The 14,238-nt window shown below is 39.6% G+C and overlaps 1 protein-coding gene across 2 annotated transcripts in view; it reads left to right on the top strand.

The window, feature by feature from the left end:
* jade2 (jade family PHD finger 2) overlaps nucleotides 1–14,238 on the top strand; it is a 248,936-nt gene that overhangs the window by 20,529 nt on the left and 214,169 nt on the right. For both annotated transcript variants that reach the window (XM_051937430.1, XM_051937429.1), the window contains exon 2: nucleotides 11,152–11,215. In XM_051937430.1, the coding sequence (XP_051793390.1) occupies nucleotides 11,152–11,215 (64 nt within the window). The remainder of the gene's footprint in view (nucleotides 1–11,151; nucleotides 11,216–14,238) is intronic.

Below are 14,238 nucleotides of genomic sequence, written 5' to 3'. Positions count from 1 at the left end.
GATGCTCGGTGTCTGCACGCTTGATTTTTCTGTTTTTAAACGTCATGTCAGTCAGACGTTCTGTCCCCGCGGTGGCGTCTTCGTGACTTCAGACCAGCTTTACATTCGCCTCAGTTAAATCTGCGTATTAACGAGGAGAAACCGAATTCGTTGAAGCTCTTTCACTTTGTTGCTTAAAGACACAGAGTTCACATTCACACCATTAGCTAATTGTTTAAATTAATGAGCTCATTAGCAGAGTTACTCGTTTTTAATACAGTGTGGTGATTACAGCAGAGCGTAGGGGAGCTGGAAGTTTAATGTTGTTTATGTTTTAAAAGTGTGCAATGTGTTTGTGGTTGTATACTTTGTTTGTGTGGAGTTTATGCACTTTTTGTTTGACTTTCTCGGTCTTGTTTGCCATTTTTTTAGCATTATAGAATCTAGATGTAGTCTCTTATCTCTCCGTCTGCCTCCATCTTTCTTCACTTCTTTTCTTTCTTGTGTTTTGTCTCCTTTATTGATCTCAGATTTCAGATTCTCTGATCCTTCCCTCATTACTATACATTATTTTCTCTGTCATATAGGCTAGCAAATGTATTATTTAATTTGTCTAAAATGTTCAGCCACACCAAATCACATTAGTTCACAATATATGTATTTCATTCTGTTTGATGGTGTTCTCTTCCTGCTGCAGCAGGGTTTCATTGATTCTGACAGCTTGTAGCCTCCAGCTATTGTCCTGCTTCGACTCTGACAAAGTGCAGGTTTAGACAGAGCTGTTACAGGATGGGATCATGGTGCAGCGAAAACCAACAGTATGACAAAGCTGTAAAATGAACATGCAGACTCAACGCTGCAGTGTTATACAGCAGTACAGTTCTGCAGAGACGATTAAAAAGTGAATATTTTTCTGAAGAACTGAGGAAAAGATCTCTAACTTTATTTTTCTGTCCTATACATCTGTGATTTAGGCTTCAGCAATCAGTTTTATTATCCACTGTTTGGCTGTTTTCCCCTGTTAATCTATTAATTGTTAGATCTAATGAATAAAATGCAGAAAAATAGCAAAATATTTCTCCTCACAGCGATTCAAATTGCTGGCTTTGTCCCAAATCAGTTGACTTAGATTGAAGAAGATGGAATCAGTAGATTTTTAAAGAAATTTTTAAATAATTTACTCTAATGAATAGGGGTTCAGGTAGGGATGTCTGATATTGTCGGCCCGATATTGGCAGAAAAATTTAATTTCAGTCAGTATTGTTTTTTTTTTTTTGCCTATCATGAAAACCGATAAAATAACGCCTGGGCTTTCTGTGGCCATCTTCTGTGTAATCTGTGACCAGCTGCTGTATTTCTGTGTAATATCAGGGGCAATGCGACTACCTGCATTGCAGATAGTCCTGTAACTGTCGTTGTATGAATAGAACCGCATCAAGTCTGCTTTAAAAACGGGACCTGGAAAGCATGAATTAGTTATAAAGGACCAAACAAAACATGTGCACTAGCATATTATGATACAAAAAGGAGTATCTGCTGTGTGAAAAAGGGATTAGTAAGACGGCAGAAGTCACTTGTTTAGGAAATAATCCGTAACTGTGCGTTCATATGTGATATTTCTACAGTGTTGTGCATATATGCAAGGCTACACTGGACAAGCATTTCACATATAACGTCCTGCTTAACAGACTCTACTTTATTTGCACAGATAACAGTGGAAGATTGGAACCTGTAGCTGTAATAGCCGTTACTGTATCGTCTAAATGGGACCTTTCTTGTTGAATTAAGTCTGCTGCTGCGGGGAAGACGGCATTTCGTGTCCATTAGAGGATCGTTTCAGGAAAGACTCACCTGTCATTGAGCGTTCAGAACGACAAACGTAAGAGATTTAATAAACTCCTCTGAAGCAGAATTGCCATTTTAGTCTGAACTCTTAGTCAGTAGCAAAATCAAAGTCAAAAGAGAAAAAAAACCAAAAATGAATTCAATTATATTTAAAAAAAACAAGTGATTTAAAGCATTCTGGCGCTGGTGATAAAAGGTCGCTGTACCATCTGTTGTAGCCGTTTGGCAAGACAGCAGACTGTCACATACTCTCCCCGCTTCTCTCTTTCTTTTTGCTTTTCTGTTCAGGACGTAGCCCAGTGCAGACCTGGAGTCTGGTTCACTGGACTGATTGAGATGAAGTTGTACATTTGTGGGTCTTTTCCGTCTCCCTTTTCTCCTTCACCCACTCCGTCTCTCTGGAGAACACGAAATATCTCAATCTACAGTCTGGGCTTTGGTTCACTGGACTGATTGGAGATAGACTTGTGTGGACTGCATGAGAGGAAAGGGGGGGACAGAGAGACGCACAGCAGACCGGGGGAGTAAGAGACTGAGTGGGAGGAAAAAGAAGGATATTGGGTGTAGATAAAGAAAAAGTGAGACGGAGTGTTGGAAAAATGGGCAGAATGAACTTAAGGACTGTTCTTGGCAGGTGCAGAGCTGTTAGTCTGGCTGGTGCCTCAGGTGATCCAGCTCCAAAAAAAAAAAAAAAAAAGCAGGGGAGGAGGATTTTATGGAGATACAGTGACATCTCCAATTACTGTCAGGTCTTTCACTTTAACGGGCCAGCAGTCCCCCCCCTCATATATGCATTCAGAAATGGTGGGACAAGAGGTTAAAGAGACTGTCCTGTTCGCTTATAATCACAGGTTCATCCCCATCAGAGCTCCGTCGTAGTTCCACTTAACCTCTGTTCTGGTCACTGAAGATGCAAGCAGACAGGCGATCCCTAACATGGATATTTTACATACATTAATAAAAGGTTTTAACAAAGATAAATAGCGCATATAAGTCATTGTTTTGTATTCTTAAGCTGGTTGTTAGATTAACCTTCTGAGCTCCAAGCAGTATCTGAACATTTATTGCATTTTTGCTCACTGTGGGCTCATTTTTCACTGCAGTGTAAAGTCCTGCACTTTATGGAAACAACACGACCACTGCGAAAAGGAGAGAGAACTCAAAGAGGGTTGTTGTGCCAGATTAAAAAAAAGTTGGAACGCCATGAATCCGTAAAAAAGAAACTTGAATTTCTTTGATTATTCATTTTACAAGAACCTAGAATCAACAAGTGCATCATTTTTCCAAGTGCCCACAGATGTTACCGACAATTAAAAGGAATGGTGATTCAACATACTATAGATGTTTTACCACTAATGTTTTTAATTTGTATCTACAGTTTGTCTGTGGTCGACAGGCTTCAGTTCAGTTCAATGTCGCATAAAAGTCTGAATGTTTCTCATGTGACTGTTGGTCGCAGTCGAGTCACTAATGGCTATTTAGTTGCAACCAGAGCATGCACTTTTTGTTTTTTTACAGAATCTGGTTAGTGTAGATGCTGTATTTTTGGCATTTTTGTTAATAAGGCATGAAGAATAAAGTGATTTGTTTAAAGAAAATGTTTTTAAACATGCTATCAGTCTGCATCCTGTTTTTACAGTTTCTTGCCATGCTAAATCTTTGTAATTTATTATAAAACAAACAAACAAATATAAACAGATAATTAGTTTTTTTAAACCCACCAGCAGGTTTAGGGGTTCAGAGGGTTCAACAACTTTAGATTATGATTAATTGCGCAAGAAAATCGTAATAATGCAACAGAGCTGGTGCAGTAGAGAGGATTTTTGTGTAATTCTATGTCACTAATAAGTCTTCCGTGAAGATAAAACTCTGATTGAATAAACTCGAGTGTCAGACGTGTTTTGAATGCCAAAAAAAACTTGTGCAATAATTGGAATAAACACATTATTTACATGTAGGATGTTTTGAAGTGGCTGCTGCTGCCTCGAGGCCTTGGCCAGCAGAATAGAGATGTCGAATGATTCGCTTCAGGTGATTATTTTAGCCTTAAGTGGTGTTATGAAAAACTTTAAAGCGAAATGGATTTATGTTTTCATTCTTTCTGAAAGCAGTTGAACCTTATTCACTCAGGTATTTAAAGCAAGACATATTAGCTTTTGATGGTGAGATCTGTCTACCTCAGGCTCCAGAGAGAGTAAAAGCTGCTGGTGTGCATTTTACTGTCAGTGTGTGGAGCTTTATGCAGTGGATTTGTGTGAAAACCTTCCTTAAAACACACAAAGAAAGGAAAGTCCTCATCGAGCAGGTTGTTCGATTTGAGAACTTTTACCACACAAGATTTGGACTTTTTCTAGTAGCAAAAACACACGTGTTACTAATTGATGGCTCCATTTTATTTAAGTGTCCCGGTAGGTCGTGACAGTGTGACAGGGAGCCAGCATAAACAGGACCTAAACTGAATGGAATTCAGCCATCAAGAGTTTTATTATTCGGATGTGTTTTTCCTTCTGTGACCTCTCTCTGTTGAAACACTGACTGATGCTCTATAAAGCCCTCTTGGAGACCGTAAATGTTCCGTTTGCCTCTTTCTTTTTTCATCCAGCACCTGTAAAAGGTTTTTTGGCATGCACACTCTCCATTTTCTCCTAATTTTTTCATGCAGTTGGGGATTGCCACTTCTTTCTTTCCTCCTACTCTTGATCTTTGTTTGGCAGTTGACTTCCCTACAGTGTATTCTCGCGTTGCCAGATCTATCTCCAAGAGGCTGTGAACACTCTGGCTGCACATTGTTGTTCTTTTAGGCTTATTTGTGTGTCTCTGAACCAATCCCTGTTGTATTATGAGGCGCTAAGCCCAGGATGCAGCAGTGGTACCCCTAAACTGCATTCATATTTATGTTTTGTTGTGTGAGTTTATGATGTTGCAGGGAAATTTTCATTGCGAAAGACCCACAAAGTCTTCATAAGGAGGTTTTAAGGGAGGATGGAGAGATACATTTCTACAGGACTTTTACTCATGAGAATGGGCTTCCTGTTTCTTGTGGGATTATTATTCTTTAACTGTTTTGTGCTCACTTAGTTACTTCACCTGATGTCCGGTTACGGTGAGGCACCAAAACTATTTGTATAGGTTGGGGAAAATGTCTTGGTTAATGTTAAAATATGACCTTTTCACTGCTTGTTTGAAGCTTTTACTCCATTTTTTTGGCTGTTATGGTGACGCTGTCCCATCCATCTTAATGTATGATTGGTAGGATGAAAAGAAGCGGCAATAAAGCAGTAAATAAATGTCAAATATATCTTGATTAGAAATGTATTTGTGATATGTCAGACACAAATTGGCGGAAAATAAGTTTTGACGAACTTGGTTGTGTTTACCTCACATTTCTGCATAATACTGCAATAATCCTGGGCTTCACTCCACCTACGACAGTGGTGATTGTTTTAAAGAAATACAAACATGCCAGAGCATTTTCTCGCCCCGATAGCAGAGTGATAATGAGGTGCAGTCAGACCATTCTGCAGTGCTGACAAAATTGTGGAGATTGGTTGGGTTATGCGACACTGTAGGAAAACGTGATTGGAAAAGGACGCTTCATTCACGTCTATGTTCGCTGTAGCTCTTTACAGCTAGTCGATAGAGGAACCTAACAGATTTGCGTTATTGCAAGATCCAGGCCGCTACCGCCGAGGTTATTTTTGTTGTTGTTTCCAAAGGGGATTTTGAAAATGGTAACATAGTGATATTGGAATGAGAATACGTGACCGATGCCAGGCTCGTACACACAGTCTACGTCCACCATGCTCTGTTAACTGGTAAAGCCACAAACCAAATCCTCTCAAAATGAACGTTTTAAACCTCTGTGTTTGGTTAAGCCCAGAACATTTCTACCACAAAATATCCCTCTGGCTTTAAATGCTCCGAAACACTTCCAAAGTGACTCATTTAGCAGGTTAGTGTAACGAACCGACCCTCAAAACTCATTTATGTCACATTTTTCTCAGTGTTCACATTTTCCTTTGACTGGTCAGGAAAAAAAAATTGACTGAGCTGCTGTGAAGAAGAAAAAAAAAAACATCGGTAGCTTGAGTGTGGTTTAAGTGGGTCGCCAGAGAGTTTAATAGGCAAGGGGAAACCCTGAGATGGATCCAAGCGAGCAGACTTGAAGTCGGACAGACGTAGCTGGAGGAAGTCAGTGATGCACTTAACCACTCCTCAAAGGCAGGAAGACGAGGCAGAGCTGGACAGATGGGAAGAGGTGGAAAGATGGAGAGAAGAGCGAGAGAGGCCTCGGAAGTCAATAATGTACTTAACCTTACTCTACGGACTCCCTGTGTCCCTGTTATTGTAAGGCAACGAAGATGGCAGGAAGGGAGCGAGAGAGCAAAATGGCAAGGCTCAGGAATGGAAATAGTTGGACGCAGCAAAGAAGCGCTGTGTGTTTTTTTTTTTTTTGTGAACATAAATGTCAAAGTAGTTAAGTGTGTGCAGGGCAGGCGGGGAGGCCGAGGTACAGGAAGAGCCCCATATAAGAGGGAATAGCCCGGTTTTACTGCCACATAAATCTCTGCTCCCCACACTGAAGGTTGTAACACACCTCCTCTTTTGGCTTTCCTGCCTCCGTCTGGCAGTTCGCTAAAACCTCTCTTTGATTCCTCGACTCTTATCGGCTGCTGCTCTCATTTTTAGCTTCATTTCTCTCTGCTTTAGACTCTCTTGACCCATGCCCTGCTTTTTATCCTCTTGCTGGCACTCTATATATTTCTTCTTTTGACCCTGAAGCTGCCAGGGCAAGAGATTAAGCGTTTCTTTAGGCTGCATTTTATTCTTTTTTTTCCACTCTCTACTTTTCTCTTCATTCACCTAATGCCAGGGTTGTGTTATAATAAAAGTTTGGAAAAGTGAGCATCATTTCTCTCATCATATCATATCTCACATTCTCACCTCTACAGTCCAAAAGCTGAATTTAAAAAGGTATTTTTGCAAAAATGCCACACTGTTTATCGTAGGAGGAAACTAGAAACGGCAAGAATAATTAGATGTTTAACTTTCTAATAGTCCTTAAACTAATCATGTGACTGTCGGTCTTGCTGGGAATAACAATGAAATATTTCACCAAATCCTTTTATTCATTGATGATTAATTTCAGTGATGCCACAATACAGGAGGTCCTCGATTTACGCCGGAGTTCCATTCTTACAGTGTGACGTAATTAGATTTTCACCGTAAGTCAGAACTCCGTGCATCGCGATATCGATGAGGTTAAGGTACATCATGCATAGAACATCAGATAAGGCTCACCGGGATACGCCGTTGCTGTTGGTCTTCCAGCCAAAGCAGTAATAATTTTTCCATCTCTATGCTGCTTTGCAATCACAGTTGATTTCATAGGTGAGGATCCTTTCACATGTTCAAGTATCCACTTTTTTATCGCCGATGATGGTCGAGACAGTCTTGCAACGTAGTTCAAGCAATCGGACAATGTTCGTCTGTGTTTCGAACCATCAGAAGAGTCTGACTTATGCTTAGAAGCCATAATGAAGTTAGCGAATGCAGCATAATCCAATGTGGTGACAAATGTAAACAAAGCCGTCTTATAGCGCCACGTACCGATACTTTCGTCCACTCCGTGCGCTAACTAGTTCCACTAAACCAGTTCTGACGTAACAACAAAATGCCATACGTTAAACCAAGGACCAGCCCGTAATCAGTTCAATTGTAGCTGTGAAACGACATAAGTCGAGGACGTCGCAAACCGAGGACCTCCTGTACTGGAAAAGACAAGAAAAAGCGAAAACAAACCCTACCAAATGGAAAAAACCAAAAAGCCTTGAAATAATATCTGAAACCAAGTAGGATGAAGTTTAACTTATTAATTCCTACTCGCTACATGTTGGTACATCTAACATCTGTACAAAAGCAAAAAAATATTCGCTCTTTGGTGCGACCATGAGCCCATAGTTGACTCTACTGGGACCAACAGTAACATGACAACAATTCAGACTTTTTGGCCACTCTGGGCTGAACTACAAGATGTGTTTAAACAGAACAGAGAGGACAGGTATCTATAAAAGAAATGTGGGAAACAAAGTAAACATTGTAGTTGTAACATATTTATAGTATGTAAAGATATTTTTCCAATGATGCTAGCACCTGTCAGCCCTTTTTCAGCACAATTTTTGTACAATGAGCTCTCTTCTTCTCTTCTTTTTGCCAATTCATTTTTAATTTTTTGGATTAAAATACTGCACAATACAGATGTTTGACTTGTCTCTCTACTTCTAGTCATGGTTGTTCTGTTTCCACAGAGGTGCAGGACTTTATACTGCAGTAAAAACTGAGCCCACAGTGAGTAAAAACACTGAGAAACTGCTTGGGGTTCAAAGGATTAACAAGGTGTCCGTCAGATTATTGTCAGTGCTCTGGGCTGTGTTCACATATTCAAGGTTTTCTTGCCTAAAAGTGCCTTCTGATCTTCTTTTATGACCCAGTAGCACTTGGCTCAGATTTACACATTAATAAATGATGACAAAAAGGCGAGAAAGGTGACAAATTAAAGGACACACCTTGAGCTGAACGGCTTATGTGATTCCTCACACACTGTAGTAGAGTTTCCAAATCTTTACCAGAGGGAATTAAACCTTTCTTCCAAAAGATATTATCTCATTTTGTTTTAATGATGTTGGACTTGTCCCTCCGGTGTTTTGTTCGGTGGAGATCTGGTGGCCGTGAAGGTTGTAGCATTTTCATGAAACCGTTCAGTGAGCCTCTGGGCTGCGGGTGTATCGGCATTCACTAAATCTCATCACGTTTATCTAAAGTTTTCCCTTTAATTTTGCACCTTTGTATGTCCGTTCTTCTTAAAAGATGAAAACGCACAGTAATTACATCATTTAAGATGTGTGTAAAATACATGAAACACTTGTGCTGGATAGTTTTATGCAAATGCGTAGTCCTCTTCCTCTGTTCTTGGACCCTTTACCTGTAACATCTCCTTTATTTATAGAGTCCAATCCTCTCAGTATTCTTCTTCCTTTTCCAAAAATTAAGTCCTTTCAACATCTCTGCCTTCTCCTTCTCATTCTAGTTCTTCCTGTCTCCTCTCTACTCCTGAACTGGAGCTCATACTTCGTTGCCAAATCAAGTTTTGGGACAAAAGCAGAATCATCAAAGTTATTTGTGAATTGAAGTCAGATTGCATGCTCTATGCAGCACTTGGAAAATGGATGTCAATGGATAAATGAATGAATAAATGTGTTTTATTCTTTATGAATGGATTTGGATGAATTATCATGACTTTGAGCTTTGATTGAATAAATTTATCACAGATGAGCAGTTCAAGGATGGTCAGAAAGTGAATTTCTTTTCATAGACTCTAATAATTGGTGTAATTTTAGTGATTAACTGGGTCAATATAGAATTGCGGGACTTTTTGTACCATAGTTGACATGTTTGCTGTTTTCAAGCCTAAAATCAACATGGCCGCCGATAACCAAACACCACATAGCATTTTTGAGAAAGATTCTCCTAAATATTGTATATAGAATTGAATAAAATTGAAATTAAAAGTTGTTTATAAAGATATTGTAGTAAACCTGTTGACTACTTTATATTAAATAAGTCAGAAAGCCTTGGAATCTGTCTTTTCTTCAGGAGGAAATGACATCACGTGGAGCAAGTCATGTGATCTGGAATTAACACACTTCCTGGAGAGGTGTTTTTGTAACGGGTAACTTAATTGAAAGTGATTTGTTGGAAATAGATACATGTCATTTTCCATATAAAATTTGATATATTGCCAAAAACGAAATATCTGTCACGATTATCTCAACTTAATAAAAAGAACACAATCAAAACTATTTCTGAATGAGCTCATTTTATTATTGTTTAGCTAATTAGAAGATGGTTGTTATTAAATTCAGATGGTTATTTAGTTGACATTTTAGTGGCATTCAGTCATTTTTTGATAATAAATGATTGCTTCCATAATAAATAACTGTGGAATTTGTAAAGACATGATCATAATGAACATAAAAAACATTAGTTTTTAACAAAAATGTATGCCAGATATATCCCATGGACTTCAAAAGTCCCTCAGTTATAATAATAATAATTGACCCAACACACTTTTCTAACAGCAGGTGGGTTTTGGAGGTCAGCAGGTGAACTACAAGTTGCCCATTTCTGATTAATCGATTCTCATATTGTTGGTTAAAGTTGTGCTGGGGAATTTTTTTTGTGAACCAACAGTTATGTAATGCATTGCTCCATCCATCTTTGTGGTCTAATGAACATGATGAGCACATTTTCTTCCTCAAATTAAAAGTTAGCTTCCATATTTGCTGCGTCTTCTGGTTTCTTTTGACTGATGCACATATTTGTTTCTTGTCTTTCTTGACTTGTTCAGTTAATTAAATGCAGTAAAACATGGCAGGAATGTGCATTGTTCTGCTGTGTTCTCGTGCTATCTGTGTGTGTTTTAGAGCATGAGGCACAAAGATAAAGTAAAAATCTAGTATCACACGGGCAGCATTGACCCACACACATGATTTAAAGCTTTAAGACTTTATTTTTACATTCCTTTGAGAACCAGTTGGATAAACTCAAAAATTAAATGTCAAAAAAAATGTTTGTTTTATGCCACTCTAGCCTGCGTGCAGTCAAATACATTCTTAATGCGTCAAGCTGAGACGCGACACAAGGCTCATTTTTACATTTTTCACAGTGATTATCTGGGAATTAGAAAGATAAGGTGACAAATGAACAAAATGATGTTATTTAAACGAGATGCCCCGGTGATAGCGGCTGCTTTTTAATGTCCTTTATCACCAAGAAATGCAGCTGCTAAGCGCTTTAGAAAGTGTCCTAGATCCTATCTGGTTGAGAGAGGCCTTGTTTCTCACTTGATTTGATTTCACTCTATTATAACGAAGAAAGAAGTACCTCTGGTATTAAAACAGGAACAAAAACGCGACCTGTACAATAGCTCACGGCGATCGCAGTGTGAATTCACAGTTCACTCGTACAAGGACTTCCACTGTCTGCGTGTGAAGAAGCAGAACAACTGCATCTTTGTGAAGTTTCCCAGCGAGTCCGAATGTGCGACGGCGATGGAGTCGCTTTATTCTGGCGGGCTGCCTGCTGGAGGCTCTGACAGATTGGTGCCATCAGCGCATTATTTCATTAACACTTGTGTTTTCATGGTGAACATCTTCTCACTCGACATTTTTCTCTCTCTTTTTCTCTTGCCTCCCCCTCTTCCTCCCTCCTCTCTTCCTTCCCTCCCTCCCTCCCTCCCTCCCTGCCTGCCTGCCACCCCCCTGACAGATGGAGAGCGAAAAGAAGAGGAGAAAATACTCCACGAGCAGCAATGACTCTGACACCACTGACAGTAAGTTGGAGAGAGAGATGCAAGGAGAGTGTGCGTTACTGTGTGTGTTTTCTGTGCTGCTGTTGTACAGTGAGCTCCAACTCCCACAGAGCATTTCTCATATTCACTCTCCATATAGACTTTCCTCCTGTCTCTTTGTGGGCCTTTTTTTCCTCATTGTGACTTCCCATTTTGAAATGCTATAGAAATATGAATATGTAGCCAAAGCAGCGATGCAGTGTGACATAAAACAGTGTTTAGGATGAGATGTTGTAAGAACGAAGTCAAACATTTATGGAAATATTTGCTGTTTTTGCAATATTTGGAAAAGCAAACATTTGAATCCATGCCTACAGATGAAGAGGATGAATAACAACACAAGGAAAAATACTATTATTATTGTCATTTATGTACTAAATGTATGAATAGATTCAATATTCCTTTGTGGGAAAAGTAAGTACACCCTTGGTATCCGAGGGGTTTTGCAAAGGGATGCCTGATATTGGCATTTTTGCAGATAACGGCTTAGAAACAGAAGGTTGATAAAAAACATCCGCAAATGCATGCATATTTTGACAGATTGAACATTAATGAAAACAGCCTGCTGACATTATTAACAACAGGCAGGTTGAGTTATGAGTCGTGGCTACTTTTGCCTAAACAACCTTTGAGGATGTTGTGTGTGAAATGTTGCTACAGCAGATGCAGCTGCTGCAGCTCAGAAACAACGAAAGAGACGTTCAGTATCTGGACAAGATGTTAATATAAAGAAGCAAATGAAACTGCCTCACCTAAAATTCTGCACAGATCTGGATGTTTGTCTTTGAGCTGCTTAAAGTTTGAGGTTTTTCTTCAGTTTGTTCCAAATGAGACACCATTTGCATCGTCTCCAGTTTATCCCTCCATGTCCACTCAGACACTGAACACATCTGTGCACGATCCACCTGCTGCTGCTGCTTCACTGGCCTCCGTTATTCTGTGACATCTATTTCAGAATTTCAGAAATTTGGCATCGACTTGATACCCAATATCGCTTCTTGTGACATCCTTAGACTCTCCATTACCGTGTAAAAAAATCCAGTTTTTGTCTATTTCTTGTGCTGCCCCTTTCCTCCCTCTGATATAGAGCTCTGGTCCGTGTCTTTTCCTTCTGTTATACTCCGGATAAAGAGAAGACTGAGAGGACAGGCACGGATAAAACTTCTGATCTCTGAGGATGAACTGAGTTGATGCTGCGTGAACACACCGAGTATTGTAAAAACAAACAGGAGGAAGGGAGTTGTGGTTTGAGGATCTGCGTCTGTGAAGTCACCACAGGCCTCGTTGGCACTCTCTTTTGATGAGACGTTTATAGCTTGCATTTAGCCGCTGTAGTTAAACATCAGTCCTGCTCCATCTCCACCTGCTGCTCTCCAAGCTGCCAATGTTTGTTTTGGACCTTTTCTGTGTTTTATTACATTCTTATATCAGTATTATAACAATATTATATTTTTATCGGCTCATTCAGATAGGTTTGCACTGCTAGATTGCGCTATATTCTCTAATTTTCTTGGCCTGGCGATCTCAGACAAAGCTCTCCTTTACTTGTGGAGCGTGTCTGGATGTCAGTCCCAGGAGCTGCTGCCTTTTAGTAAATCAGGCACTTAAAAAACACAGATTGTGGCCACAAAGTCAATAAAACCCTCATCTCACATCTGCGGTGCGCAATTTACTTAGGAAGTCTGGCCTTATGTGCTTTGGACGTAATGTTAAGCAAATGTAACATGTAGTTAATGGGCCAAGTGATGAATGAGTGAGTATTAGGGTAGATAGTTGATAGTTTTCTTATTCGTGAGACTCAGACAGACAGACTTACAGCCATGAGGAGATACGCTGCTCTATATTGGGAACATCTGGCCAGACTACCACATTACCATCACTGGCAGCTTCTGCTGGAACTTCATCTGATAATACACCAGCACATTTGGCTTTCACAGCTGATCACTGCCTTCACAACAGCAAAGATTTAGTTCCCGAAGACAGCTAGCAATTTTAATTTCATTTTAATGTCATTCTCCTTGGCTTTTGTCGGTTCAACGCGGCCAGTTCTTGGCATTTTGCAGCATGAATATTGCAATAAAAAGCAAATTTATTTGCCTGGCTGTTCCCGCTGCAGTGACAGACAAGAAAAGACAGAAAACAAATTTAATGAAGTTTTCAGATGTTATTTTATATGCGGTTAAATGAGTTTAAATGAATTATCCTGTGTAACAAATGTGAAAAAGCAACGCAGCAAGTTCCCCAACTAGGTCCTAAAATGAAAATGATTTCTCAAAAGTATTCAGTTGCTTTTGTTACATTTTTGTGTTTTTCAGATTAAAAAAACTTTCATTTGGAATTCTTTTTTCTGGAGTGAAATCTAATTTCCTAGTGCAGCTAAACCCTCTGAACCACAAGTAGTTTCTGTTTTTTTTCCCTCACTGTGCACCTCAATGGAAACAACACAAACATGGCTAAAAAACGAGGGAACGCAAACCTTTTATGACACAGTTTTAGTGCCTTTAATTATGCATTATGCAGAAATTGATAAAACTAATTTAAACCTGTGATGCCCCATTGGATGCATTCTCAAATGCTACTGTACAATTTTGAAAACTGTTGGTGAAATCCAGGCATTATTTTATCGGTTTTCATGACAGGCAAAAAAACAATAACAGTATTGACCGATATTACATTTTTATGCCAATATCGGGCCCATAATATTGGCGGGGCCGATATTATTGGACATTCCTAATGTGGAATTTAGATCTACAGTGAGGTTAATTCTGGGTAATGTAGTCACAACAGGTTAAAGTGACCTCTGACAGGTTAAACCGCTGTGTGGCCACAGGTCTGCATGTATAATGTATTTTACAACAGGTTTAACAGGCTGTTTTCAGAGCTGAGTGGGCCACCCTGTGCTCGAGGCCATCCTGTCTGCTTCTTTCTAATCAGCCTGTAGCTGTTGGCCTCCTCTGGCCGCTGCAACGTGGGCTCCAGCTGCATCTGCTCACTGGAGGTTATCA

The sequence above is a fragment of the Acanthochromis polyacanthus genome, chromosome 17, assembly GCF_021347895.1.
Source record: "Acanthochromis polyacanthus isolate Apoly-LR-REF ecotype Palm Island chromosome 17, KAUST_Apoly_ChrSc, whole genome shotgun sequence".
In the NCBI taxonomy this organism is placed as follows: Eukaryota; Metazoa; Chordata; class Actinopteri; family Pomacentridae; genus Acanthochromis; species Acanthochromis polyacanthus.
This window is presented reverse-complemented; position numbering and strand designations above follow the sequence as displayed.